This window comes from Squalius cephalus, assembly GCF_949319135.1.
Source record: "Squalius cephalus genome assembly, chromosome: 21".
Lineage (NCBI taxonomy): Eukaryota > Metazoa > Chordata > Actinopteri > Cypriniformes > Leuciscidae > Squalius > Squalius cephalus.
The window spans coordinates 26,487,348-26,513,463 of record NC_137142.1 but is presented as its reverse complement, the minus strand read 5'-3'; the positions used below and the strand labels follow the sequence as shown (position 1 = coordinate 26,513,463).

Genomic DNA, 26,116 nt, shown 5'->3' with positions numbered 1-26,116 from the left:
AAAAGGCTTGTCAGCGAAGGAACTAGGAATTCCCCTTATTGCAAAAGAGCAGTTTCATGACAAGAGCAGTGACTGGCAGAGACTGAGCGCAATGTGTTTCCATAAAGGAAATGGAAATGGCACATGTGGAACCTACATGTGCAAAGTCATGTTTACATATACTGAAATCTCAGACAAAAATAGTTTAAAAATGGTCATATGGAATTTTCTGCTGATTGATACATGTATATTGCATCATGATGAGGTGTGGTGTCAAAACCATGAATACAGTTGTTCCACTCCCCACACTACTTCCATCTATCGCTTACTGTAAAATGAAGTCATTGAGCATTTCACACCCTCCTTCCTGAAACAGATAGTTTCATTGATGGCTCGGTATTTAAACTACCTGCCTGTGCGGATATGATGGTTGTTTTTCATTAGCCTATTTTCATTTTGTATCTAAAGGAAACATCAGCTCAGTTACTAATATTATGATGGAAATAGTTTATTTGTGGTGGAGTGAGAACTATTAGCATAGCGGTAACCTGCAATTGTCACCTTAAATGGTTAGTTCACCAAAAAAAAAAAAAAAAAAAAAAAGTTCTGTCATCATTTACTCACCCTCATGTTCTTCCAACCCTGTATGACTTTCTTTTTTTCTGTGGAACATTAAAGAAGATATTTTTGTTTTTCTGCTTCATACAGTGTTGTTTTGGATATTTTTCTTTTGTGTTCCACAGAGGTAACAACTGTGTTTCATCACTTCAAATGATGATATGGAAATTATTCAGTAAGCCTATTTTTTTTAAATATAAAATGTAATACGTCAGGTCGGAAGTCACTCTTCTGGAACTCGACTTGTGTACGGCCGCTGCCGAAAGTAATGATTATAGTTGATAAAGTTATAAATATGGACATTGTTCTTACAAAAACACTTTACAGAAAGCCTTTATAGGAGCCATATGGATTAGGCTACTTTTATTATGGACGGATGCGCTTTTTTTGGGATTCAAAATCTCGATATATTATTATTATAAAGCTTGGAAGAGCCAGGATATTTTTTAATATAACTCTGATTGTGTTTGGCTGAAAGAAGAAAGCCACATAGGATGGCTTGAGGGTGAGTAACCTAAATGATGGGATAATTTTCATTTTTGGGTGAATTGAGAGATGAAATCAGTTTCAGCACATTTTATGAAGGATATCAAGTACCAGAGCAATAGATAAAGTTAGGATGGAGGATGGCGCAAAGTCTTTTTTATTCATTTTGAAATCATTTTGAAAATCTCTAAATCATTCGTATGTCCTTTCTATAAGGAGTGAGGATAGGGTCAAACCATCCATGTGCAATGACTTGAAAGCTGACGGCCACAATAAGGGAATCTACTTTCAGAGCAAATTCTTTCTGCTGGTGGGATAAGTTGCAATTGACATTTTGCACAGACTTCAGAAACAGACCTGGCTTTCATGCTGCTGTTTGAACACAGGGGAAATTGGCTGCAAAGGTCACTGAGCCCATTTCCTCTCCCCCTTGCTCACAGAGACTCAGACCTTTACTGCACCCACTGCTTTTTACCTGCACTGTATTTTAATAGTTACCATTCTAAAACGCTCAATGTGTGTGCTCTCCTTAGGTCAAGGTTATCCGAGGTCAGTGTTCGATGTCTCTGGTGGTGTGATGATGCCTTCCCAAAAACTGATGTCACAGTTGAGACGCATGACTAAGAAGAAAGCGACAATTACTGAAATTAGCAGAAGTGGACCTTGCCTTTATTTCCTGTAAACTGCTTGTGCAAAATCAGTTAGGTTAATGCGGTAGCGGAAATTCTCTTTTTTAATTTTACTAGTGATCAGCCCATAACTCGTATTAGCATCCTCTATTCAAATTCTTTCATGAGTTCTTATCATTTCTAATGTCTTGAATGATGTATGATGTTCAATACTTCAGTTTACTTTATTTGCCCATTTTATATTTTATTGTAATTCTTAATTTTATGTATACTCTATTTTCACTATAATCATACTTATTTTTGACAAATTTCCAATTACACAGCATGCTTTGGAAATGCCAGTATGCTGTCTTAATTTAAAAATAATACAACTGAAATTCAATTATTGGGGAACATTGGAAATTTTAAGGTGACAATAAGGACAACTTCACAAGCGCTGTGCAAATTATTAGATGTAAATGCATATATGCTGTCTTCAGTTGTTGGTTGAAAGAATAAAAGTGATTGAATTGTTTTTTTAAGTCTTTAAATATTTGCTTGGTTATGACTTAAGCTCTCATGAATTTGTTCTAGACCATTACACATGGGACTATGGTGCTTAAAAATGCAGGCCTGCAGTATATAAATTAAACAATGTTACAGCAGACAATCGTACACGCAGACTCCAGTTCTACCAGTCAGAAACAAAAGAGGATATGCTTTTGAAAATTCTTAAATAGGCCAAATTATATTTATGTATATTACATCAAGGAAATGTAGAGGTACGAATGTTTTTCGTGCTTTACATTTCATGTGAGTGGAGGAGAATGAGGAAGCAGACATTGTTGCAAAACAAGTATAGCTGACATTTCATATTTAAATATCACATAGCAGATCAGAGGTTAAATCAATAATTAAAAAAATAGAATCAGAGGATTATTGGAACAAAGGAAAAATGGTAGATATTTATATTCAATACAACCAAAAGTTAATAAATGAAGGCTTTATGATGGGAGCGGGATTAAATGAAATGGGTTCTATACTATATTCGGATTCTTCGGCTTTTAACAGTAGCAGATCCTTTTTATAAGGTTCGAAAGAACCATGCTTTGAAAGTGCTATATAGAATAGTGTTACAAACCACCTTTTAAATTATAGTTTATGTTCATTAATATTAGATTTTTTTGTTATTTATTAATATTATACTTTTTACCGCTGTCTTATAACCTCTATTAGGGTTTTAATCACTTTTATTTTTTATTGACACTGGAAACTGTAGCAAAACTCACAGTGCCTAACAGTTGAATAGCTACATTAAGAATTGATAAATAACATTGAACATTAATTATTGCATAAAGAAATATAACACAATAAAGATGTAAAATATATTCACAATCCTTGATGCATACTACTTTCATTGTTATGTGTATTTTGATGTAATTAAGTAGCAATTTCTCTCTGTAGATGATGAGTGTTATTAAATAGTAGCCTAATTTAAAAGGCTATTTGAGGGCTAAAATAGACAGCCATTCACAATGCTAAAAGGAAAAAGTGATAAAAATCATGGGACAGCTTTAATGTTTTTGTGGCTGGCCTAATAGGCTAAGACTCTGATATAATATGATTTGGATCAGTATGAAATCAGTTACAATTTAAAAAGTTAAATGTATAGCCATTTTAAGAAGGATATTATAGGCTACTATAGGATACTATACCTATTGTGAGTGACAGTCTGTGGAGTTAGATGGTTGGGCTCAGAAAATAAATAGGATGAGGTGGCTTTGGATTTTTTGACAGTTAGATAATAAAAAAAAGAACATGACATATATGGAGAGTGAAGCATCTATATAAATGTAGATTTTGTATAGTTATTTAGCTAGCTCTGGGCTGTGACGGACTCAAAGTGGATGCTAGCGGAGCTGAAGACAGGGACAGTCTCTGGTCGGCGGCGGCATTGTAAAACAGTAGGTGGCGGTAATGCAATAGTGTAGTTTTTCATCCACTGTTTAAAAAATAAAGAAGAAGGGAATGGAGGAAAGGAAGTCGTATATTTGCAGTTGACGGTACAACCAGTGTGTGGTTGTGACAGGTGTGGGAACTGTTTATTTTTCGAGGATGAATTGTGTCGAAGCTCTTTTGTTTTGACACGAAAGACCGCGAGCTGCCATGCTGCTATAACACACACACTGGAGGTGGGAGGCAACCGTCTTTAAAAATACATTGAAATATGAAAAAAGTGACAGTTTGTGTTATTTCCCATCAGATAACTTTAAAGCAGGATTGAATTACACCATGTATTAAGAAGTTTTGCTAGTTTAAGATGGTGTCCTGGCTGCTAGTCTTGTCTTCAGCTGTTCTAGATTGTCTCCCTGCCTGGCTATAGCTGTAAAGTTCCCAATACCCATTTAAACCCGTCCGAGTAGGCCCTGGAGAGCATTTAAGACTGGTTTAAGATGAGTTCGTATCAGCATTTTGCATGAAGTCTTTTTGCTGAACGTCAGAAAATAACCCGGAAGGATTGTTGTGTCTTGCGAACAATCAAAGACGCATTTTGATAACTTGAAAAACAAAGATATGTCATCCTTTCTCTTCCCACAGTTTTCACATGGGATCTACTGATTAACCACACTGAGAAATGGCTTTAACGTTTTCAAGAGTTCAGCCAAACCGGAGCAGAATACAAGATCTGGATCTTATGAAAATGTCATAATGTGACAGTCTTCCTACATGGTGCAGGTGGTTATTTTGTCAGTGTTAAGATGCCACGACTAGAAGAGGTAGCTAATGTTGTCCTCAGGGTGCCCAGTATCTTGGTGTTGGACATGCTGTATAAATGTGACATTGACAGCTTCACGGATCATCTCAAAGCGAGGACTGAAGACATGCTCTTCAAGTACAAATATGTCATCTGGAACATATATTACTTGGGTAAATATTATGTGATAATTATGAGTCAACATTATTTCAGTATTAGCTTAAAATGAAATGTATTGTTGGGTTTGTCCTGCAGGTCACATAGTAAGTGCTGTGGTGCTGCTGTTGCCGCTTGGACATATTATCCAGCTCTATCTGCATGTTCTCTGTGCCCTGCTACTTTACATGGGTCATCAGATTGTCAGGTAAAAATATGAACGTGATTTTGGTCATTGCACATTTTTGAAGGGTTGAAATAAATATGGTAGAGTTATTTGTTTGACGATTTTCAAAGGGTTTTATTTTGTTGACAGAGATTATGTAAGAGGTGAAGCTCAGTATGGGTATGATGGGGCAATCTTTTTGGACTCTCCAGCATTGAACCGTTTCGTGACTGCACTCACCAGTAAGTTACGAGTATCACAACCCTTACGGTGATGCCTTAAAGCACTTTGACCTTTAAACTACTCTTAAATATGTATTAGTTCAATTGCATTAGATTACACAATATGATACAGTGGGCCTCAATAAAGTTTGGACACATAAGTTACGCTTAAAAATGTCAGAATTTTATTGCATTAAATACAAAATATCAGACCAAGTCGCATTCGAAACAAATTATGCTAGATCCCTTCTCAAAACAAATTTTTCTTGGCTGTGTAAAGTCAGTGAATAAACATATTTATATTTAAACATATACGTTTGACAACCAGAAATCGTCTAAGATTTTCTGTTTTTGTCTTCATTTTGAACAGTTTCTCTATTGCTTCTATTGAAACTTGAAACATGACAAACTTTATTTTGTGAAATATTTTGATTAAAAAGTGTGTTTGTGCTATATGTAATATGTAATAAATGCCCCTGATTTCTAACATTCTTAATTGTGGCTTAAGTGTCCAAATACTATTTTGCTTATAGCCACTAGATATAACCATTTTTTAAATTACTTGCTGTAATAACCAACCAGACCACAAATCACAATTAATCACATCTAACATAAAAGTTTGTAAATGTGTATATATATATATATATATATATATTTGTATTTTTGTGTGGTTTGTGCAATGGCCCAGTTATCTTTGAAATATTTGTGGATATCAGTATTGATTATTGTCTTTTACTGTAAAATGCATCTGTGTGTGATCACCTGCAGGTCAGATAATTATCAGTACGCTGTGCGCGTTCCTTATGCGGACTCAACGTGTGTGGCTGTTCTCAGCACACTTGCTCCCTCTTCTGGCACGTGTGGTTTCTGTCCCTCTGGACTGGCTCCTCACGCTCTCCTCTGTGTCCATGATGATCACAGGGGCCGAGGTTGCCGTCTTTCTCCTCGCCAACCTCTTTGTGCCATACAGACTGGCCAGAGCCACTTACAGAGAAATCATGGAAATAGAGGTAAAACACTAACAGACCTGCATCTCTGCACATACATCGTCTCAGCTCTTCTTTTCTCAAACTCTGTTGTTTCTGTAGGTGACTGAGTTATACAGACTGATGGCAGTCGGAGTGTCTCTCTGGCATGGCTTTGCTGTGCCTGTATTGTTTAGTGTCTTCTGGTTTGTGCTGTTCGGAGTGCAACTTATCACCAATTTTGGCACTATCGCTACTGTCCAACAGGGGCCGCTTCTCTACCTCCTGACCAGGTAAACTGCAGGGTGCTCAATCTGCCATATGTAATGTGAATTGAATCTGACGTGTGTGTGTTTTACAGTGTATCTGAATGCTGTGCTAGCCCATACTCCCTGCTCGGCCTAACATTCGTGGTGTCTTATACGGCTCTGGGACTCCTGAGTCTCTGTAAGTTCTACCTCGGAGGATTCAACGCTCTCCAGAACCATAATGTCATGCACAGGTAAGAGAAGATAGTGTACATTTATTGTGTGCATGTGTTTGCTCAGTTCAATTGTGTATGTTTCTAATATATTATAGGGGTGTGACAGAGGGGGTGACTCTGCTGCTCCTGGCCCTGCAGACTGGGTTGTTGGACATGGCAGCCCTACAGCGCTGCTTTCTGCTCTTCATCATCCTCTTCATCGTTCTCACATCTACTCTACAAAGCATGAGTGAGATCACAGAGCCTGTTGTGTTGGGGCTTGGAGCCAGTAGAAACAGGTATGTAATTAGGGCCCAAGCCCTAACGGGCGGTAAAAAAAATAATTCTACCTTTTGTGCACTTTTGGGGCCCTTAACATGCTCATAAAACTCTTGAAACTTTGCACACACGTTGGAATCGTCCATTTAATTCATGTATTTAATTCACTGGAGTATCAAAATACGTAGCTATAACTTTGTTATACATTTTGATTGGTGAAATATTACTTCAATGAATTTTCAGCAGCCATTACTCCAGTCTTCAATGTCACATGATCTTCAGAAATGATTGTAATTTGCTGATTTGATGCTCAAGAAACACCAAATGTTATATCAATGTTGAGTGATTTTGCTGTCTAATATTTTTGTAGAAACAGTGATAAATTTGATGAATAGAAAGTACAGCATTTATATTAAATTGAAATATTTTGCAACCTTATAAATATCAGTCACTTACATACTTTTATTCAAGTTAATGCATCTTTTTTATGTATATCTTACTGACCCCAAACTTTTACAGAGTATTATATAAAACACTTTGGGGGTTGAATTTTTGGGGGAAAAAATATATTTTTTTACTGTGATTTTAACATTTCTTGTCCAGTATTATACTGTATATTATTTATTGATTGATTAATTTAGTTATTTTAGTACTATTCTGTGTTTATTTTGAGTGTCTGTTTTATTTGAGAATTTAACATTGTTTTTTTGTGATTTCAGTTTTTTCAATGCTTGATCAAATCTAAATCGTTCAATATGGTATTTCTCTCTCCACAGGAGTGTGTGGAAGCACTTGCGTGGTTTATCTATGTGTGGGTTTCTGCTGCTGTTTCCAGGATTCATGGCCTATAAGATCTCCCAGTTTTTCAACATGGATTTCTGGCTGCTGATTTTGGTCTCTAGCTGTATGCTCACATCACTGCAGGTATGCTCTGTTTTCTGAATTTGTGATTCAAATAAAAAAATTCATTTAATTTTCAATTCATTTTATTTTAGTGAGATCCCAGCATGCTGTGCTGGATAATGATCTTTTATATGTCTCTTAGGTGACAGGCACTCTGCTGATCTACAGCCTGTTCATGGTGGAAGTGTGGCGCGGTTCAGCCCTGCCCGGTTTGGATGAGATTGTTTATTACGTGAACGGAGTGTGTCGAGTGCTGGAGTTTGTGGTGGCTGTGTGTGTGGTGGCTTATGGGGCGTGGGAGTCACTGTGGGGAGAATGGAGCTGGATGGGAGCGTCGGTCATTATCATCCACTCCTACTGCAATGTGTGGCTACGTGCCCAGGCTGGCTGGAAAAGCTTCTTGCTTAGACAGGAAGCCGCTCGCAAAATCAATGTATTGCCAAGGGCCAGCGCAGAGCAGCTACGGGATCACAACGATGTCTGTGCCATCTGCTTCCAGGTCAGAACAAGCATAAGGCAGGCTTTCTGCATGCATCAAGTTTTGTCCTCATGGCTGACTTGCAACATATTCAAATGTGCTAGTAGAAGTTGTGAGAATATATTGTTACACCCCTAACAAAAACATCGCAATACAAAAATCCAACATTATGTATTGTGGATAGCTACAATATGCATCATGTATCGTTTAGACATTTTATTTTACATCAGATGCAATACAATGCAAGCACATGTTTAACATAATTCTGCAGAATCATGAATATTCTGGTGTCACCATTGCCCTTTGCTTGGTTTTAGAAGGATCAAATCTAAGCTTATTCAAGTCCATTTCTGATGTAATGCCTTCCTGATGTAATACCAAATTTAGCATTTTAATAAACAGTACTTTTTAAGTGCCCCTATTATTCTATTTTAAACTTCCTTATTTTGTTTTGTAGGTCACCTATAATAGGTTTACATGCATCCAAGGTTTTAATTTTCTCATAATATACATAGCATCACCTCATTTCTCACAGTGTCTGAAACGAATCGATCAAGTATTGTCTCTCTAAACCCCTCCTTTCACAGGCTCTGTTTACACCTGTTATTAAGATGCATCTTAGTCGATCGGATCACAAGTAGACGATGCTTCCAGAGGTAGTCGAAAACGAAATGCATTCGAACAACCACAAAAGACGCCTACTCTCCACCTACTGACCTAAGGCATAAACATTATGGGAAGCGTGGTTGCCATTTAACCTTCATCGGCTGAAGACCTAAGTTTGAAAATTACGTGAGCGTTTTTCGTCCATTAGATCGATAGATCTGAAAAAGCATGTACATTTTCCCGCCCATAGATCCTCCCCTTGAAGAAATCAGGACAGAAGTGGTTGAAAGTGGACAAAAGAGACATATTAAAACACCAGGTGTAATCGGGAATGTTTCTCCCTCGTCTTCTTGTGATCCGATTGACCAAAACACATTTTAATACCAGGTTTAAACGGCCTTAGAGCCTACTTAGCTCTGATTGGTCAGATGGCCCAGTCTGTTGTGATTGGTCTACCACTTACAGCGCATGTCTGAAACGAAACACCCATTTACCATATCTGAATTTCAGCTCCGGAGGCTTCCTCCACGCTTGTAAACGCAGTGATACAAACAGTTAACATGGCATCGTTATCTGCAGCGACCAATGAAGACCATAGGCTGGCATTATGCAAATTTGTTACAAACTTAAGTAGGTTAGAGCAGGAAGTAAGACTGGAATTACTGACGACTTGTTTCAGGCAGTTTAGAATCGTTTCTTTCTTTTGGGAGACAATAACTCCATTTGTCGTGCACTGATAGTTAAAACTTCACTCACAAACAGCCAAATAACACACTGCATGAAAGGTAATATCTTAAAAAGCATAATAGGGGCTCTTTAATGGCTTACCATATGTGTTAGAAGTAATAATTTTAAAAACGAACCATTTTAACTTTATTTTGGCTCTGTTCAAAGTATTGTGAGAGTGTTGGACTGTGTGATCTGTAGCGTGTATGAAACTGAATCGTGACATGAGTGTATTGTTGCATTGTTGCAAGTAATCGACTTAAACTTTGCATCACCATTTCAACCTTTTTTGTCCCTGTAGGACATGACATCAGCAGTGATAACATACTGTGGTCATTTCTTCCATGGCAACTGTTTGAGAAAGTGGCTTTATGTGCAAGAGACATGCCCCATGTGCCATGCCTCCATCAAACCCTCCTCGGCCAAACCGACGGCTACGGCAGGTGAAGCTCAGCCGACACACCAAAACCCACCTCCATCAGAGCAACACCCTCGTCCTGAGGAGGAGGAGGAGGAGGAGGAGGAGGAGGAGGAGCAGGAGCAAGAGGAGCAGGGATCACAGGGAGATGATGTTTACTCACCAGAGAGGAACTGTGACGAGTCTGACAGGAAATACCCTAACTCTGAGAGGAATTGTAGCACAGACAGTCTCCAACACTTGCACTGTTTTGCTAATGGTGATTCCCAAAGCGTGGCAAATCCTGTACCAAGCTGCTCATCAGATGGGGATCCTAAAGTGGCTTCGCAGGAGCTGAGGGAAGCGGACTGAAACATAAGCTCAGCCGGAGAAGCATAACACAGAGAAACTGCCGTTGGAACAAGACAGACTGACAGTGGCAGAAATCATCATCCCTAGGAAAGCTCAAAGAAAGTGGGACATAGCAAAGGAAGCCATTACAGCAGAGGGTTACAAATAACTGACAGAAATGCAGGAAAAAAACTGCAGGTATATGATTTACTCAGAAGACGTCCTGCTGATTGTGTGCTTGGACTGATCCTATCACAGCACCTCAGCAGTGTTAGTTTAATAGATACCAAATGATATTCATTTTGAAAAATCTTTTCTTGACATTTGTTAAGATGTGTAATGTTGGATGATTGTCCAATCAGGGGAAGACTTGAAAGATGTTACACACACAAACAAATTCATGTTGGCCGTTAACTAAGTATATGGTTTGTATGTGGTGTTTGGGCATCTAAAGGACTTTTCTGTTTGAGTTATTTCAGAGACCGATTGTGGTACGTGAGTGAATGGCATTCTAAGTGATGCAGAACTGTTAATATCTGTGCCTCTGACTTTTCTGAATTACTCCATTGTGTGTTTTTATTTGAACTGAAATTATGTGGTTGTAATGAAGGTGTCCAAGTCATGGTGACTGTTCTCAATTACAATATGGTTTGTGGATGAGTTCTGCCAGAATGAAGGGAGACAATAGTCAATAAAGTTGTGTTCACTGCACAAAGCGAAGGTCATTGTTAATGGGGAGATTCCAGTTGAGACTACGTTTCACAGAGCAGAGAATAAAGATGAAACGCTTATACAATCACACTCATTAAAAAATTGTTCTTGTTTAAAACCAGTATCAGTGTGATTTGGAGACTGTTCTATGTCCAGTTTAGCGTTTCTTCAATTGCCTTAATGGTTATGATGATTAAAACTACTGAAGTTATTGCTAGATGTTTTCTTTGTGGATTTTTTTTTAAAGAACTCACAGTGACTTGCAGATTCCTGAAAGTTCATATTATATTGCATTGCCTTCTTTTATGGAAGCTTCTGCTACAGAATAAATAAAATAAAATGTCCTCACAATTCAAGCTTTAAAACACAATTGCGAGTTTATATCTCACATTTTTGAGAAGTAATGTCAGAATTGCGAGTTGTGAGAACTAAAGTCAGAAGTGTGAGATAAAAAGTCACAATTACCTTTTTTATTTTTAATTCTGTGGCGTAAACGAGCATCAATAATTCTTAACACTTCACAATATTGGGAATAATTTATCAATCTGGCAAACATGGTGTTTAAAATCTGGTAATATGTTATTTTTTGTGTAAATTCATCATTGTAATACTATATTTTTTGTACCTTGAGGTAGCATGTGATTACCATGAATATGGTGTTCGTTGAGCAGTGGTTCTCAACCAAAGGACCCCAAGATGATTCAAAACCAGCACTAAAAAGCCAAAACAACTAAAAATGAAGACTTCTTATTGTAATTTTATATTTCTTAATATAGATTATTTTAATTCACCCCCTCAAAACTAAATAAGGCTGAGCCTAATTCAATTGTAAATTAATCATAAACCTACATGGACATTTTTATAATGAATACATGTTTTGTAGTTATGCCTAGGCTAGCTAAAATATTTTATGGGGTAGAAATTGTAATTATTGTAAAAAAAAAAAAAAAAAAAAAAATCCTCATCCTTAATCCTTATCCAGTTAATCAAGAACAACTAGAAAATATTGAAATCAAAATGCCATGGAGAACCTTAGTAATCTCCCTTCATCCCAAATGACCACAGGCCTTCCATAACATTACAAATACAATGTAATTTTCATTTCATACCATTAAGTATTTTTTCTTCAAAGCTCAGTGGTGAAGTCACCTCCCTTTCACAAAATGTCCTCTCTGTGTGTTTAAACCTTGCTTAACCTGGCTTGCTTCCCTCCTAGCAATTAACTTTACTGGTTTGTTGATCCATGGCATACTACCAGATTCTATGTTGTCTATTCTGCTTGTCCCAGTTATTAAGGACAAAGCTGGAAAAGTTGGCTGCCTGGATAATTATAGACCTATAGCATTGGCCAGTATTTTATCCAAGGTAATGGAAAGAATCCTCCTTGATAGAGTGAGTGGGTATATCTCATCCCTGGATAATCAGTTTGGATTTAAGCCAAACCATGGCACAGACATGTGTATTTATGCTCTTAAGGAAATAGTGAATCTGTATAAGTCTAAAAATTCTACTATTCTCATGTGTTTTATTGATGCCTCCAAAGCATTTGATCGAGTGAATCACAAACAGCTTTTTATTAAGCTAAAGCAAAGGGGAGTCCCTGGGTATATTGTGAGGGTTCTTGCCTACTGGTATGCCCACCAGCAGATGCATATCAAATGGGGGGGTAGCATATCTGCCCCCTTTAGAGTGTCCAATGGTGTTAGGCAGGGAGGAATTTTGTCCCCTGTCTTATTTAATTTATATATGGATGAACTGTCAAGTAGACTTAATGGTTGCAACACTGGCTGTATGATTGGTGGCATGCTGGTGAATCATCTTATGTATGCAGATGACCTTGTTATTTTTAGTCCGAGTAGTGCTGGGCAGCAGGAGCTTCTTGATATATGCTCTGATTATGGGGTGGAATTTGATATAAAATTCAATTCCTGCAAAAGCGCTGTTTTAATATGCAGAACGAAACAGGATAAATGGCTTAATTTTCCTGTGTTCACGCTAGCCAATAAGTGTCTTGAGGTCTGCAAAAAAATTAAATACCTTGGTCATTGTATTGCAGATGATATGAACGATGATGATGACATATACAGACAGTGTTATAAGTTATATGCACAGGCAAACACCATAGCACGTAAGTTTAGCTACTGTTCTACTCAAGTTAAAGTGGCTCTGTTTAAAGCTTACTGTACACCACTCTATACTGCCCATCTGTGGTCTTCTTATAGAAAATCCAGCATGCAGAAGCTACAAGTTGCCTACAATGATGGAATGAGAATTTTGCTTAAGGTTCCCAGAGGAGGGAGTGCTAGTCAGATGTTTGTATCTGTAGGAGTAACCACACTGAAAGCACTTTTAAGAAACTTGATGTTTAAGTTTATGCAACGTCTGGATAAGTCTAACAACAGTATCATGGTGGCACTCTCAAATCCCTTAGTGAGTTGCTCCAGGTACAAATCCAGACTGAGAGTGCATTGGCTGAAATGTCTGTATGTATTTTAATTATTGTATTTGCTTTTTATTATTGTTGTTTGCTCGTTTGTTTTGTTTATTTTTATCTGTTCTGTCTTGCATGGCTTTTGGACATGAGTCTGGCAAATAAACTGAATTGAATTGAATTGAAACCATAGACTGTAAAAAAAGAAGGTTTAAACCTATAATTGTCTAGGTTTAACTGTGCCAGGACCATTATCTTTGCATTTCATATAGAAATATTTAAGTTCCAAGGAATAACATACACATGATTCACGATAATCCCTTTACAATTCTCCTTGACAATAACAGTCGGCAGCGTTAAAACTTGTTAAATTTTTCATCCAGCGCTCACGGTGGCGCTCGGCTCATAATTGCGGTTTGATTCGCCATTTAATCCGCACGATTAGAAGAAGCAGCTAGAAGTGCTAACAACAAGCTCACGGACATCTTGTGTCAGCACTGACAAACTGAAAGAGAACGAAGTGTACACACATCAGCATTACAGTCATCGACAGGGATCAGGGCCTGTCTGTATTCACACGTTTGATTGCCTTATGATTTTTAGACATTGAATGTAAGCTAGATTTTTGACATCCTGCCATATTTAATGTTAGTTTGAATCTAGTTAGCTGGCTAGCTCTCAGGTTAGCTCACATATTGAGAAAGAGAGCGAGATTTAGGGCGCTAGTTATTCAGGAGCCACTACACCCAGTGGGAAGATGGCGCTTAAACGAATCCAAAAGGTAAGTGAGAAATTATATAGAGTATAAATATATATGCCAGATATATTATAAACCAGTGTATCTTTAATTATTTCAGTCATCTAGCGGCGTGTTGTGTTGGCGTATTGCTTATAAAGCGAGTGTGTGCTTATTATTAGTACAAACGACGAACGAGTTATTTGTATGTGTATTTATAAGGATATCAAATATGTTGTTTTATTTATTATTCCCCTCTTAAGTCTGTATATATACAATTATAACATGCCACTGTCAGGGAGTGTGAATACAGGGCTTGACGGCTAATAATTATTTACGGAAGACAGTCTCGAAGTCGTACGTCGTATTATAAAATATTTAATTAATAGTACAGATGACAAATCTCACACACTATATGTATATTGAAACAAATAGCAATTATTCAAATTATTATTATTATCGCGCTTTGTCTCGTGATGTGGAAATTAAATTCGTACCATAGGTTGTCTATACGAAACAAAAACTAAACGTCAGGTCTCCTTAAAACTGCCCCTTTTTATTTGACCTTTAGGGACTGCAAGGTTTCATTTGGGATCCTAAACAGTTTTGAATCCATATTATGTTCCTATGTTTCAGTGTGTTGGGAAATTCAAACCTGTCTGTGGTTGTGCAATTGAAAAGCTCTAGAATGATGACCGTTAGCAACCCCCCTGTCATGAAAAACCCCTTAGGTGTCTTCCCACCCAACAGACATGTTGAAATAAAAATAAACGTAGTGCTCTTAAAGTGGAGGGCGCAGACGGACATGCCTGTGGGCTCGTTCAGGTTGTGTTCCAGCTCTTCTCCCTCATGACCCCTCTCTAGAACTATAAATACACTGTGCTGCTAAACATTCTATCTGCTGGTTTCATCTTGCTGTCACTATAGTGATAAAAGAGGCCAGCACCATTATTGACCCTTCATTATGGAGAGTCTACATCTTTTCAGCAGTTCTGCATGCTTGTTTCACTCATTCTGACTCTTCCCTGTAGGAATTGACTGATTTGGCACGTGATCCTCCTGCACAGTGTTCAGCAGGTCCAGTGGGGGATGATGGTGAGATCCCGGACTTTACATATATTGTGGTGTTTATGGTTGTATGTATTTACTGATGTTGTACGTGTGATCTCTTCTGTAGTGTTCCACTGGCAGGCAACAATCATGGGACCGGTGAGTACAATAAAAAGCATTGCTGTAAAAGCATGTTACTAAATAGCATAATACTGGCAGAAAATGTACACTACCATTCAAAGGTTTGGGGTTCGTAAGATTTTTTTTATGTTTTTGAAAGTCTCTTATGCTCGCCAGTCTTACCAGTTAATTGATCAATAATACTGGGGGAGAATTTTGTGTAATAAAAGTAATTTTGTGAAATAAAAATAAATCATTTTCTATTTGAATGTTTTAAAATGTAATTTATTCATGTGATAGCCAAGCTGAATTTTCAGCATTATTACTCCAGTCTTCAGTGTCACATGATCCTTCAGAAATCATTCTGATATGTTGATTTGGTGCTCAAGAAACTTTGTTCAAAACAGTAGTTCTGCTTAATATTTTTTGAGTAAACATGATACATTTTTATTCAGGATTCTTTAATGACTAGAACGTTCAAGAGTTTAGCACTTATTTTTATTAAATATTTTTTTTTCAATTTTTTTTGTTATCAATTTAATGCGTCATTTCTGTGAAAACAAAAAAGAAAATCTGACCCCAAACTTTTGAACAGAATTGTATTTTTTTTCCTTTTTTATATAAATACAGAATGAAAGTCCATATCAGGGTGGCGTTTTTTTCCTAACCATACACTTCCCAACAGATTACCCCTTTAAACCACCTAAGGTGAGAACTTTGGTAAAAATGTTTTTTTCCCCTTTTTGTGTTTATTTGTAGGTGTGTATAACATTGTTTTCTCTGTGTTAGGTTGCTTTTACTACAAGAATCTACCATCCTAACATAAACAGTAATGGCAGCATCTGTCTGGATATCCTCAGGTCCCAGTGGTCACCTGCACTTACTATTTCTAAAGGTACATGCACAATAATAAATGGTCAGATAGGTTCGAATGAAATATTAACGCAACACGGACTAAAGGCATGTAAGGGTGATTCTTTAACTATGGTACTTTTCTTGTCCCTGGATGAAATAATAAAAACTAAAAAACATTTCTTCTTTTTTGTTTTTGCCACACTTACTTCACCCCAAGGGGAACTTATAAAAAATGTATCATGGCTCAATCATTTTTTTTATTATATAATATGAGTCCTTTTATGCAAGGTTTTTACTGTTTTCCCTCTGTCCCTAAGCCAGACTTCGTACCTTCAACCTCGCTTAATTCTAAATTAAATATTTAAATAATGTAGATTTCAAGTACAAATGATAAAATAATGTCTAATTCAATTATACATAATATATATTGCAATATTTATTCACATTTTCCTATATTTTTCATAAGTAGAACCCTTGTCCCTTGGGTTCACTGTCATTTCCACCACACTGTACAAAATAGAATCCTGGGATCATTGTTTTAGGGTTGCATACTTAGTAATCATAGCAACAGAAACTCCACAGTGGAACACACGGCTGGGTGAAAGGGTGACCTCTTTAGGGGGTAATGAAAAGAAGAAAAATCAAGGTAAATATGACTAAAACTGAGAGTATGTTTATTAGTCGTCATTTCCAAACGGCTCATATTTCACATGGACATACAAATAACTAGATTCATTTAATTTAATAATGTGTAATTTGTGTATATTTAATGCTAACTCTAAAATTAATATTAGCATGATATTTTAGAGAGATATTTTAGAGAGAAAAGGGGGGAAATGTCATTTCCACCACAGTCATTTCCACCACGGTGTTCATTGTGGTGGTAAAGACAGGTTGTGGTGGAAATGACATTGTTCGTGCTAAACAGCAAATTATTTGGGCTATAATACTAAAACTTTAATATAAAAAAACATATAATTAATTAACCCTTTCATGCATAGTGGTCACTACAGTGGACAGCTATTAAAAAACATTTTCTTAAATTTGCACGGGTTATGATGGCTTAGTTGCACATCAGCCTCTTCATTGGACCCTGGTGCATCATCCTATACATTGCAACCAAGTGGCAAGCCTTTGTGTTTCGATTTTTTCCCCCTCCAAACCAAGATTGCCAATGGTCAGTCAGAAATGCCAAGTTGCTCCGGAATATCCACACATTCCTTCTATCCTAGGAGACTCTTGTAGGTAAAAAAAAATATTGCAGCATCAAGCAATATCTAATGAGTCATATCACAGTAAAATTTTCCAAGTTTTGATTTTAGATTGAGAGAAAAATCTGATTAATCACATGTCCACTAGTGAACCTCATGCATCAATGGCTATATTTCAGCTACAATTCATACTTATACTGCGAATATTGTTTTTGAAAATACATAATCTGCAGTGACTTTTTTGACTGTAAATAAATGTATTTGTATTATTAGAATGTAATTTTCATTGACATCAAAAAAGTTATGTGATTACATAATGTATGTGACTTGTAATGCATTACTTTACTTGTTAGATCAAAAAGTAATCTGATTACGTAATGCACATTATTGTAATGCTTTTCTTTACTCGTAACATCATAAGGTAATCTGATTTGGTAATGCATGTTACTTGTAATACATTACTTGTAACATCAAAAAGTAATCTGAATGCATTATGCATGTTACTTGTAATACGTTACCCCCAACACTGCTCATTCAAGATGAGATTGATAAAAACGTATCGCTAGGTTTTCTCAGAGGAGGGCTATGCTAGAAATGTGTTCATCTAACACTATCTCACAACCTATTCGTACGAATTTGTACAAATGATAAAAAGGTGGCTTTATCTAAACCCACGTGATGGGTAGGTTTAGGCACGGGGTCAGGGGTAGGTCATTCGTATAAATTCGTATAATTCAATTTGTAAAAATATGTACGGTTTTGCAAAAATCGTACGATTGAGGTACAATTGAAGTCATATGAATTCGTACGAATTAGCCACCTCGTAGAATTTGTACATTTTCCCGTGAGATCAGGTCGGTCCGTCTTGAACATAATCAGAATTATCAGCTAATAAGGGTAAATCTCCATACTCTGGTACACTGGAGGGAGCATCTGAGTGGTTTCCACAGTTGTACATTGTAGAGATCTCTGATGGAATCACGTCCTCATGTTCTGATATCAGAGGTGGACGAAGTACACAACTTCCTTACTTGAGTGAAAGTATAGATACTACTGGTCAAATATTACTCTGTTACAAGTAAAAGTTGTAAAGACCTATTTTTACTTAAGTAAAAGTACAGAAGTACTCGTTTTTAAAAGTACTTAAGTATCAAAAGTAAATGTCAATGCATTGTTTTATTGTTGTATGTAATACTTAAAGGACCGTATGCCTCTAAATCTATGCCTGCACCTACCCTCATGTCAATATCAAATTTATTTCTAGAACACAGTTCCAGTAGTGGGATTGAATGTGAGATTGATCGCTCAATAATGTCCACAATGGTTTCCGACACCCAAATGTCTGTTCCCTCAAATATTGCCCTATTTAAATTTTTTTTGGCTTTTAGTATGAATATGTTAGCCTTACTGTTATCTATAAGCTAGTGTGCTCCAAAAAAGTGACAAAATTTGCATTTAGAAGACCAAACCCAGCATTGAAAATGAAAATCAGGTTTATGTCAGAATCCAATGTCAGATTGACATTGATCTCCAACGTTGGACAGACGTTGTATTGTGGTTGAAAATGAAAATCGGGTTGACGTCAGAAACCAACATCAGTCGGGTTCTGACGTCAACCCGTCTTTTATTTTCAATTAATATCCAACGTCAATCTGACGTCGGGTTCTGATGTCAATCAGATGCAGGGTTCTGATGTCAACCCGACTTTCATTTCCAACCAAAATGCAACCCTGCAACCAAAATCATCCCTGACTGATGTTACTTTCTACTCAAGGACCTTGACAAAATTGTAGTGGAGTAAAAAGTATGATATTTGTCTTTCAAATGTAGCGAAGTTAAAGTACAAAGTTTCCAGAAAAAATAATACTCAAGTAAAGTACAGATACTCAAAAAGTGTACTTAAGTACAGTACTCAAGTAAATGTACTTTGTTACTGTCCACCTCTGTCTGATATAAAAGACACGCAAAGTGCAACTTGTATGAAGTTCAATTGCTTTTGCAATATTTCACATTTATATTTTTTGTATATATTTTATAGTTTTTACATGATTTAATATAATTTTATTGATTAGTTTGTTAAATACACATACGTTATCTGTTTGATTATTGTATTACGGTATGTTTAATACAGTATCTCTTCAGTTTAAACTATAAACGCATGCTGTCCACTCAAGTGGACATCTGATAATCTCTTTGAAAAATGTGTAAAAAAAAAAACAAACAAAAAACAATTCAAATCTTGTTTTTCATGCCCTAAGAGCAATAAAAACACATAGGAAAAAAATCCTGACTGAGGTTATCATAATTCATGCATGAAAAGGTTAAGTTAAGGTAGTAAGGAAATATTTTATTATTTATTATTGTTACAATATTGTTGGTAAATAAGAGAACAATAGATAAGTTTGGCATGATGTCTTGGCTCTTTCTTTAAGATGGCAAGCAATACCACAGCACAGAGGTCAAGATCATATAGAGAAAGAATAAAATCAGATCCACTTAAATATGCAGAGTCCCTCAAGAAGGACAGAGAAAGATACCTGAAGAAAAAGCAACAAGGTGTTCATTTCAAAATATTGCCTATTTTATCTGTTATTCAACATTATATTCAACTGGTTTTATTAAGGCAATGATGACATAAAGGGTTTGCTTTAGTTTGCTCTAGTTTGTACTAGTTTGCTCTAGTTCAGCATGTAAGCAGTGAAGAAATTATTTGCTGATTTTTAACACATTTATGTTTTTTTTTTTTTGGATTGATTTTCATTTAAAAATATTGATTATATTTGTTTGTTCACTAATGCTGTTGCTTATTGATTTGCTCTGGTTCACCACATAGAGCAGTAGAAAAATAGTTTTTAATTGGAAGTTGCCTATCTATGTCATTTCCACCACACACTGTCTCTTCCGCCACGCCATGTCATTTCCACCACAACACATATTTTAAAGTAAAACATATAAAAAACATACAATCAAAACAACTATATTCAGTGGTGTTGATAATTGTGCAGTTAGGGGTAAGATATGTGTATACACTTTGAGAAATACATGATTTTGAGCTATGACAAGTAAATGAAATGTTCCAGTGATCTAGTTTTAGGTGTTTTTTAGTGTAAACATTGTAAAATCTTTACAATTACATTTCTGAAAAATAAATAAATTACAAATTTGATCAGAGATTTGTGTGCTATTTAATCAAATATATTTATAACAGAATATATTTAATTATTTTTTTCTTCAAAACACTTGTTTTGCTATGTGATGGAAATGACCGTTTTCTTGGACTGTCAGGTAAAAATGGCAAAATATATATATTATTCAATACAAATCATCACAGCCAACTTAAGGGAAGGTTTCTAGACAGATTGAGAAACCAACTGATACTAAAAAACTGTTTGTAGAAATGTTTTTATTTTCTGAAACTGTCTAGCTCAAAGAGTACCATAGTTGAAGAATTACCCATGTAAACGAACCAAAAACAGGACATAATGTCACAAGATGCGACCCTAAAAAGGAAATGCTTCGTTCAAGCATACCTGTTTTATCTCATCATAGTTGCGATGTTGCTGATGTTGATGATCACAGTTCGTTACAGACATCAGAACCGCGTCTCCTCGCAGCAGATCTTCGTTTGTGTGTGTGACGGAATGATTCCTGCTACTGTTTTGATTCCTTTACACATTTTATAAGCTCTTCACGAGTTGTCAGTGCCATCATATACCATCATATGTACGCACATACAGCGAGCACATTTAGCTCGGCACACAGCATTGCTTTGGATGTTCGACAAGTTCCATCGCTAATTATGTATTTGTTTTTTTTGTTTTGTATCTTTAAAGAATTACAGTGTGAACCAGGACTAAATGTATAATTTTCACAGGACAGAGACCATCTCTTGTCCCTTTGTCTTTACCCGAAGTTCCAAAGCAACTGACACTTGTTGTAAAAGGTCTACAGAGCAAATTTTATCTTCCGCAGGTGCCAGACATTTAGCCTATATTTGATGTTACACTGCCAGCGAAAGTGAAACTAAATTACCGGCGTGTACAAAATGCACTATACAAATAAACTTGATGTGCCTTAGTAGGTCTAACAAGCACAAACTGTGTTAAATGGAATATGATGTGCAAGTAAAAAGGTATTTGTCCTACAGCATTTTTCTACTTTACCACAGTAAAGGATGCAAATATAGTAATTAAAAGTGAACAAAAGGAAGAAACTTTATAATCTCCTGCTAAAGTGACTTGAGTGAAGATTTGGAAAAAGAAACAAGATTCCATGTCAAGTAGAGTAACTCATGGAATATTGTGTTATATGTGTCCTCTCTAGTTCTCCTGTCCATCTGCTCACTCTTATGTGACCCCAATCCAGACGACCCTCTTGTGCCAGAGATTGCCAGAATCTATAAAACAGACACAGAGAAGTACGTACAGACTGAAGCACACAAGTATTTTTACACGCATATATGCGCATATCGGATATGTTGTTTTTAAATTGTACAGTATTTGCTATTTTTAACATTTTGTTCTTAAATATATTTTTTTCTTAACTTTTTAAAATTGTTTTATCATTTTTTACTGTTTATTTGTTATCTCCCATCTCCCATTATTTCATTTAAACTGAAAACTGATTTTACTGTCAGAAAAACAAATTTTGTATGCAGTCAGCAACAAATAGAATCAGATGAGCTTGCTACACAGACTACAGCAGTTTATCACATTTAATATCAGCATCAAACCTTCATTTAACAACATTTTGCAGTTATAAAAAGTGTGTAAAAGAAAAAAGGGCACCTTATGTCAGTCTTTTCTTCTGAAGTGACATAGCTGTGGGTATCATTTTAAGACACTAGGTTTATTTTAAAAGAAAAGGCTGTAAGAACAGCAAGGACTACAACAGTCATTCGAACAGTTCGACAAAAAGCATGTAAATATAATAGAAGTGAATAGACCTCTCCTTCTCTAACACACCATGCTCTATCAGGTATAATAGAATGGCAAAGGAATGGACAGAGAAATATGCCATGCTGTAGGTGAAGGGCAACTCTGCACAGTGAACATTAGAGGTACTGTAGAGAGAGTGAAGCACTCCGCTTCCGGTGTGGTGCAGCATGAGCGTGTGGCTACAGCAGGTGTGCATCACTAATACATGCTATCACGTCTCTTCTGAAATGACTGAAAAATGCACAAGAAAGTCAGATTTGCTTTTATCTTTCTCAAATGCAGCAGTGTCTTCTGATTTGTTAGGGTTTATTCAGTCCTGCATTAAACCTTACTGTAAGCATGGCTTTTAATCAGCCATAAAGTCTTACAGTAGCATGATGTTTTTGTTAGGTATGTATAAAAATGTTAGCTGTAAATTGTAGTGGCTGAGCATTTTTGGTTTGTGTAAGCTAGTTGTACCGCATGCGAAGCTTCAGAATGCTAGCAGAAATATAGTATACATTTAAACTACCGGTATAAGCATCTAAAAAATAAGATTTTGTTAATGAAAATGGGCAAGTAAAAAAGTGATAAACTGAAATACATCATTAAAGGTGCAGTAAGCAATTTCTGAGAAACGCTGTTAAAATTGTAAATCAATGCCTAAACAAACATTTTTGCCAATATTTTCTAGATGTCTGTTCTGTGAGTGTACTGAAAAAATATTGTGTTTGTACTAGGGCTGTCAAAATGAAAGTGTTCATTTTGTGAAATTTTTTTTTTCTTCCAATTTAACTTACTAAAAATATTTAATGCAGTTTGCGCAACAACCATTTTTTTCTGTCATCCTTTGGCTGCACTACAGTATGATCATGCTATAATTAATTCAAGTGCTATTAAAACATTCAAGTACGATGAACAAACACCTGAAATGCATGCACAGAATGCCGCTTTAGACAACGTGCCAGCAGCCCAATAAACCTGCTCATTAATGTTAATAAAACGAAAAACGACAAAGGGAAAATCACTGCTCTTTACTGAATAACTTTTGTAGCTTTAATAAGGATTAATCTTTATTCAATTTAGAACTTATGCAGTGTTTGATTATTCAATTTCTGTATATTTACCTGTTAGACTTACCTGAAAATCTTAAAGCACTGTTTACAAGTTTACATGGGTCAAAAACAACGAAAACAATAACTTTTTTTTGTGTGTGCAATTTAGCAGGGCTGGTAAAAATCTGAACCGGCCTGACTGGACCAGTAGAAAAAAACCTACTGGGGTCCATTTAATAGAATAGTGCATAGTAAAATGTGCAATTAAACAAGTATTTAAAATATACCATCTTTAATATGTTGTTTCTACATTATTTTGCAGATTCAATGTGTAAGTATTACAATATAAAATATATGAAAAACTTTAATGTTAGATGTGATTAATCACGATTAATTGCAGAAAAATGTGAGATTAATACATTTTTATATTGATTGGCAGCATTTTTATATTGATCTAGACTTGCGTGAGCTGTCTGATGTGCCAGTTGTTAGTGGTTGCCTGTGTTGCATAGCGTATTCGTTATTTTGGCTGTCGACGGTGTTTCTAAAGAAATCGCTTACTGCACCTTTAAAGGAGCAATTACATACTTACTTGAGTCATCAGAAAACTGCTTTTTGGAAGCAATGGCTGCATGAAGGATCACTGGATTTCAAATGCTTAATGTTTTTTTTCCCTTTTTGCAGATACAACAGAATAGCACGGGAATGGACTCAGAAATATGCCATGTGATGTTGGCTGGACACATTAACAAACTGTTTGTTCTCTCATGTTTTGGACACTGTTGCAAGACCATTTTTCTCCATCTGTCTCTTATGGAGGCATAACCCCAGTTTTATGCTCAAACATGAATGCAGGCCTGCTTCTGGCCTTTCCACACTACAAAGTCTTGAGATGGACCTCGTCAATCTGACCGAAGCTCATCCACACTCAGCTCTGCCTATCTTTGATCTCTACCAATCAACTCCTCACTTCACAACACGTCATGCCTGTATGACCACAGTGTATTTTCTCTGAGCCGCTCGGAGAGAGAATGTCTTTAGGTTGTTCTGCTTTTTTTGGGGCCTTACTCCTGGAGTGCATGCAATCACAGGAGAAAAGGTCAGATGTTGTACATCAGTGGGAGATTGGGACCGATTCCTATATTGTGCTTGATTGTAAAGATTTGCAACATTCGGATCAGCTCTTGGCCCAAACTTACACAGCTGTGACACTGAAATACAACTCACTCGATTGGCTTAAATATCTATTTAAAGTCCCACTACTTTTTCCCTTCAATAAAGATGAATAACTCGTTATACTGTGTGGTTCTGTTTTTCTGTTAGAAATTTTTACTTTTCACTATTTGTATTTAAATTAATGTAGATGAATGTGTTTTTCCACATGAAAGTGGCTATGGTTTATCACTTGAAGGGTCATGAATCATTCAGAATTAAAAGCAACTGCTGATTTAGTGTTCTTGATAAGGTTTGGTATGGACAAAAATATTTTTTATATTTATCTTGGATGCCAAGAAATTTAGTATTGTAAGATATAAAAAATAATCTTAATTGTCTTTCATTTTTGCAAGCCAGTGATATAATTCAGAAATATTTTATAATGAAACGTGCTCTTAAATGAGCGATTTTTAAACTACATTTCTATTGGTGTTTCGTTACTGAACGAATTGGTGTTTTTGAAGATATTTAAGTGATAATCTTTTCACTTCCTCTGATAGACTCATAATTTTTGTTGTAAAGCGTTTTGTGAATGCTTTTTCACCTTCAAATACACAAAAAAGCCACTTACTGGTGTAACGATGTAAGCAGCAACAAGAACACCTGAACCAATCATTGAATGAATCTTGTGAATGGATTTAAGATTCTTGTTATACAAAGATGAACCAAAATCCAAACCACGTAGCAGTGCAGGCATAATAAAAACCCTCATAATTTCACTTCGAATATATATAAATATGTATATGTATTTTTTATACACTTTTACAACCACATACCTTTAACTTAAAGGTATAGTTCACCCAAAAATGAAAATTCTGTCATTAATTACTCACCCTTATGTCGTTCCAAACCTGCAAGACTTTCGTTCATTTTCGGAACACAAAAGAAGATATTTTTGATGAAATCTGAGATCTTTGTCCATTCTTTGGCAGCTATGCAACTACCACTTTAATGTAAGTATGATGATGAACACTGCTAAAAGCTGAGCTACTTTCATGATGCCTAAAACCCAGGGTTGGCACAAACTAAACTGAAACATACCTGGCTATCCACCTAAACCAGCTTCATGGTATAGGCCCCAGTTGTGGTAAAGAGAAGCTCAAGCATGTTCGCTTGGTGTGCGAGAACCAATGAGGTTCCTTCTCGCGTTAAGCAGCAGTTTGAGCTTCCGCAAGAACCAATGAGGTTTGTTCTCACGGATCAAGCATGTTCGTTTTTTGTTTATGTTCGCTGATCAATGTTTAAATGTGAATAAAAGCCTAAATTCAATCTGTTCATCATATAAAGCGATCGTGTGTCTTCAGAAAATTTGGACTAAACCGCATATGGATTCGTTTTACGATCTCTTTATGAACTTTTTGAAGCGTCAAATTGGTAGAAATGTCAAAATCACCATAAAGTGCCTTTGAGACTTCACAATTTCCCCAAAAAAATCTGAGATTTTCCATTTAATTTCATATGTGTTGTATTAAGGAGACATTAGGCTGTTAGAAATGCATATTGGTCAAGCTCCAGCACTTTTTATAAATTAACTGCAAGCTGACAATATACGAGCAAACCATAAAATATGTCCACCCTGTCATGGACAAATTCATAGTAGAATAAATAAATTTTCATTGCATAGTGATTATAAAATGTAGATCTGTTGAAAGATAATGT

The 26,116-nt window shown here is 36.1% G+C and overlaps 2 protein-coding genes across 4 annotated transcripts; both read left to right on the top strand.

The window, feature by feature from the left end:
* The first annotated feature begins 3,692 nt into the window (after positions 1 to 3,692).
* Positions 3,693 to 11,080, top strand: LOC307149753 (RING finger protein 145). Its single transcript, XM_079856320.1, has 11 exons — positions 3,693 to 3,883; positions 4,290 to 4,619; positions 4,702 to 4,810; positions 4,919 to 5,010; positions 5,758 to 5,999; positions 6,078 to 6,247; positions 6,316 to 6,456; positions 6,534 to 6,716; positions 7,473 to 7,620; positions 7,742 to 8,098; positions 9,711 to 11,080. The coding sequence occupies exons 2-11, from the start codon at positions 4,451 to 4,453 to the stop codon at positions 10,176 to 10,178; spliced, it is 2,079 nt and encodes a 692-aa protein (XP_079712446.1). The 5' UTR covers positions 3,693 to 3,883; positions 4,290 to 4,450; the 3' UTR covers positions 10,179 to 11,080.
* A 2,656-nt stretch (positions 11,081 to 13,736) lies between these two features.
* ube2d3 (ubiquitin-conjugating enzyme E2D 3) lies at positions 13,737 to 24,538 on the top strand. 3 transcript variants are annotated; one of them, XR_013819580.1, is made up of 8 exons: positions 13,737 to 14,080; positions 15,067 to 15,130; positions 15,213 to 15,244; positions 15,836 to 15,913; positions 15,995 to 16,100; positions 21,595 to 21,688; positions 22,249 to 22,801; positions 23,817 to 24,538. XR_013819580.1 is itself a non-coding variant. In XM_079855896.1 (8 exons), the coding sequence occupies exons 1-7, from the start codon at positions 14,057 to 14,059 to the stop codon at positions 22,295 to 22,297; spliced, it is 447 nt and encodes a 148-aa protein (XP_079712022.1). In that variant the 5' UTR covers positions 13,737 to 14,056; the 3' UTR covers positions 22,298 to 22,330; positions 23,927 to 24,538. The 3 variants fall into 3 exon arrangements, 2 of the variants coding, with proteins under 2 accessions (XP_079712022.1, XP_079712023.1); XM_079855896.1 differs by having other exon boundaries at positions 22,249 to 22,330; positions 23,927 to 24,538; XM_079855897.1 differs by lacking the exon at positions 22,249 to 22,801 and having other exon boundaries at positions 23,927 to 24,538.
* The last annotated feature ends 1,578 nt before the right edge of the window (positions 24,539 to 26,116 follow it).

Excerpts from the sequence above, each read along its gene's own strand:
- LOC307149753 (XM_079856320.1), top strand. The coding sequence starts at position 4,451 with ATGCCACGACTAGAAGAGGTAGCTAATGTTGTCCTCAGGGTGCCCAGT. Across the intron at positions 4,811-4,918 it reads ATGGGTCATCAGATTGTCAG|AGATTATGTAAGAGGTGAAG; the intron begins GTAAAAATATGA and ends TTTTGTTGACAG. Across the intron at positions 6,000-6,077 it reads GAGAAATCATGGAAATAGAG|GTGACTGAGTTATACAGACT; the intron begins GTAAAACACTAA and ends TTGTTTCTGTAG.
- ube2d3 (XM_079855896.1), top strand. The coding sequence starts at position 14,057 with ATGGCGCTTAAACGAATCCAAAAG. Across the intron at positions 15,245-15,835 it reads AGGCAACAATCATGGGACCG|AATGAAAGTCCATATCAGGG; the intron begins GTGAGTACAATA and ends ATATAAATACAG. Across the intron at positions 15,914-15,994 it reads ACCCCTTTAAACCACCTAAG|GTTGCTTTTACTACAAGAAT; the intron begins GTGAGAACTTTG and ends TCTCTGTGTTAG.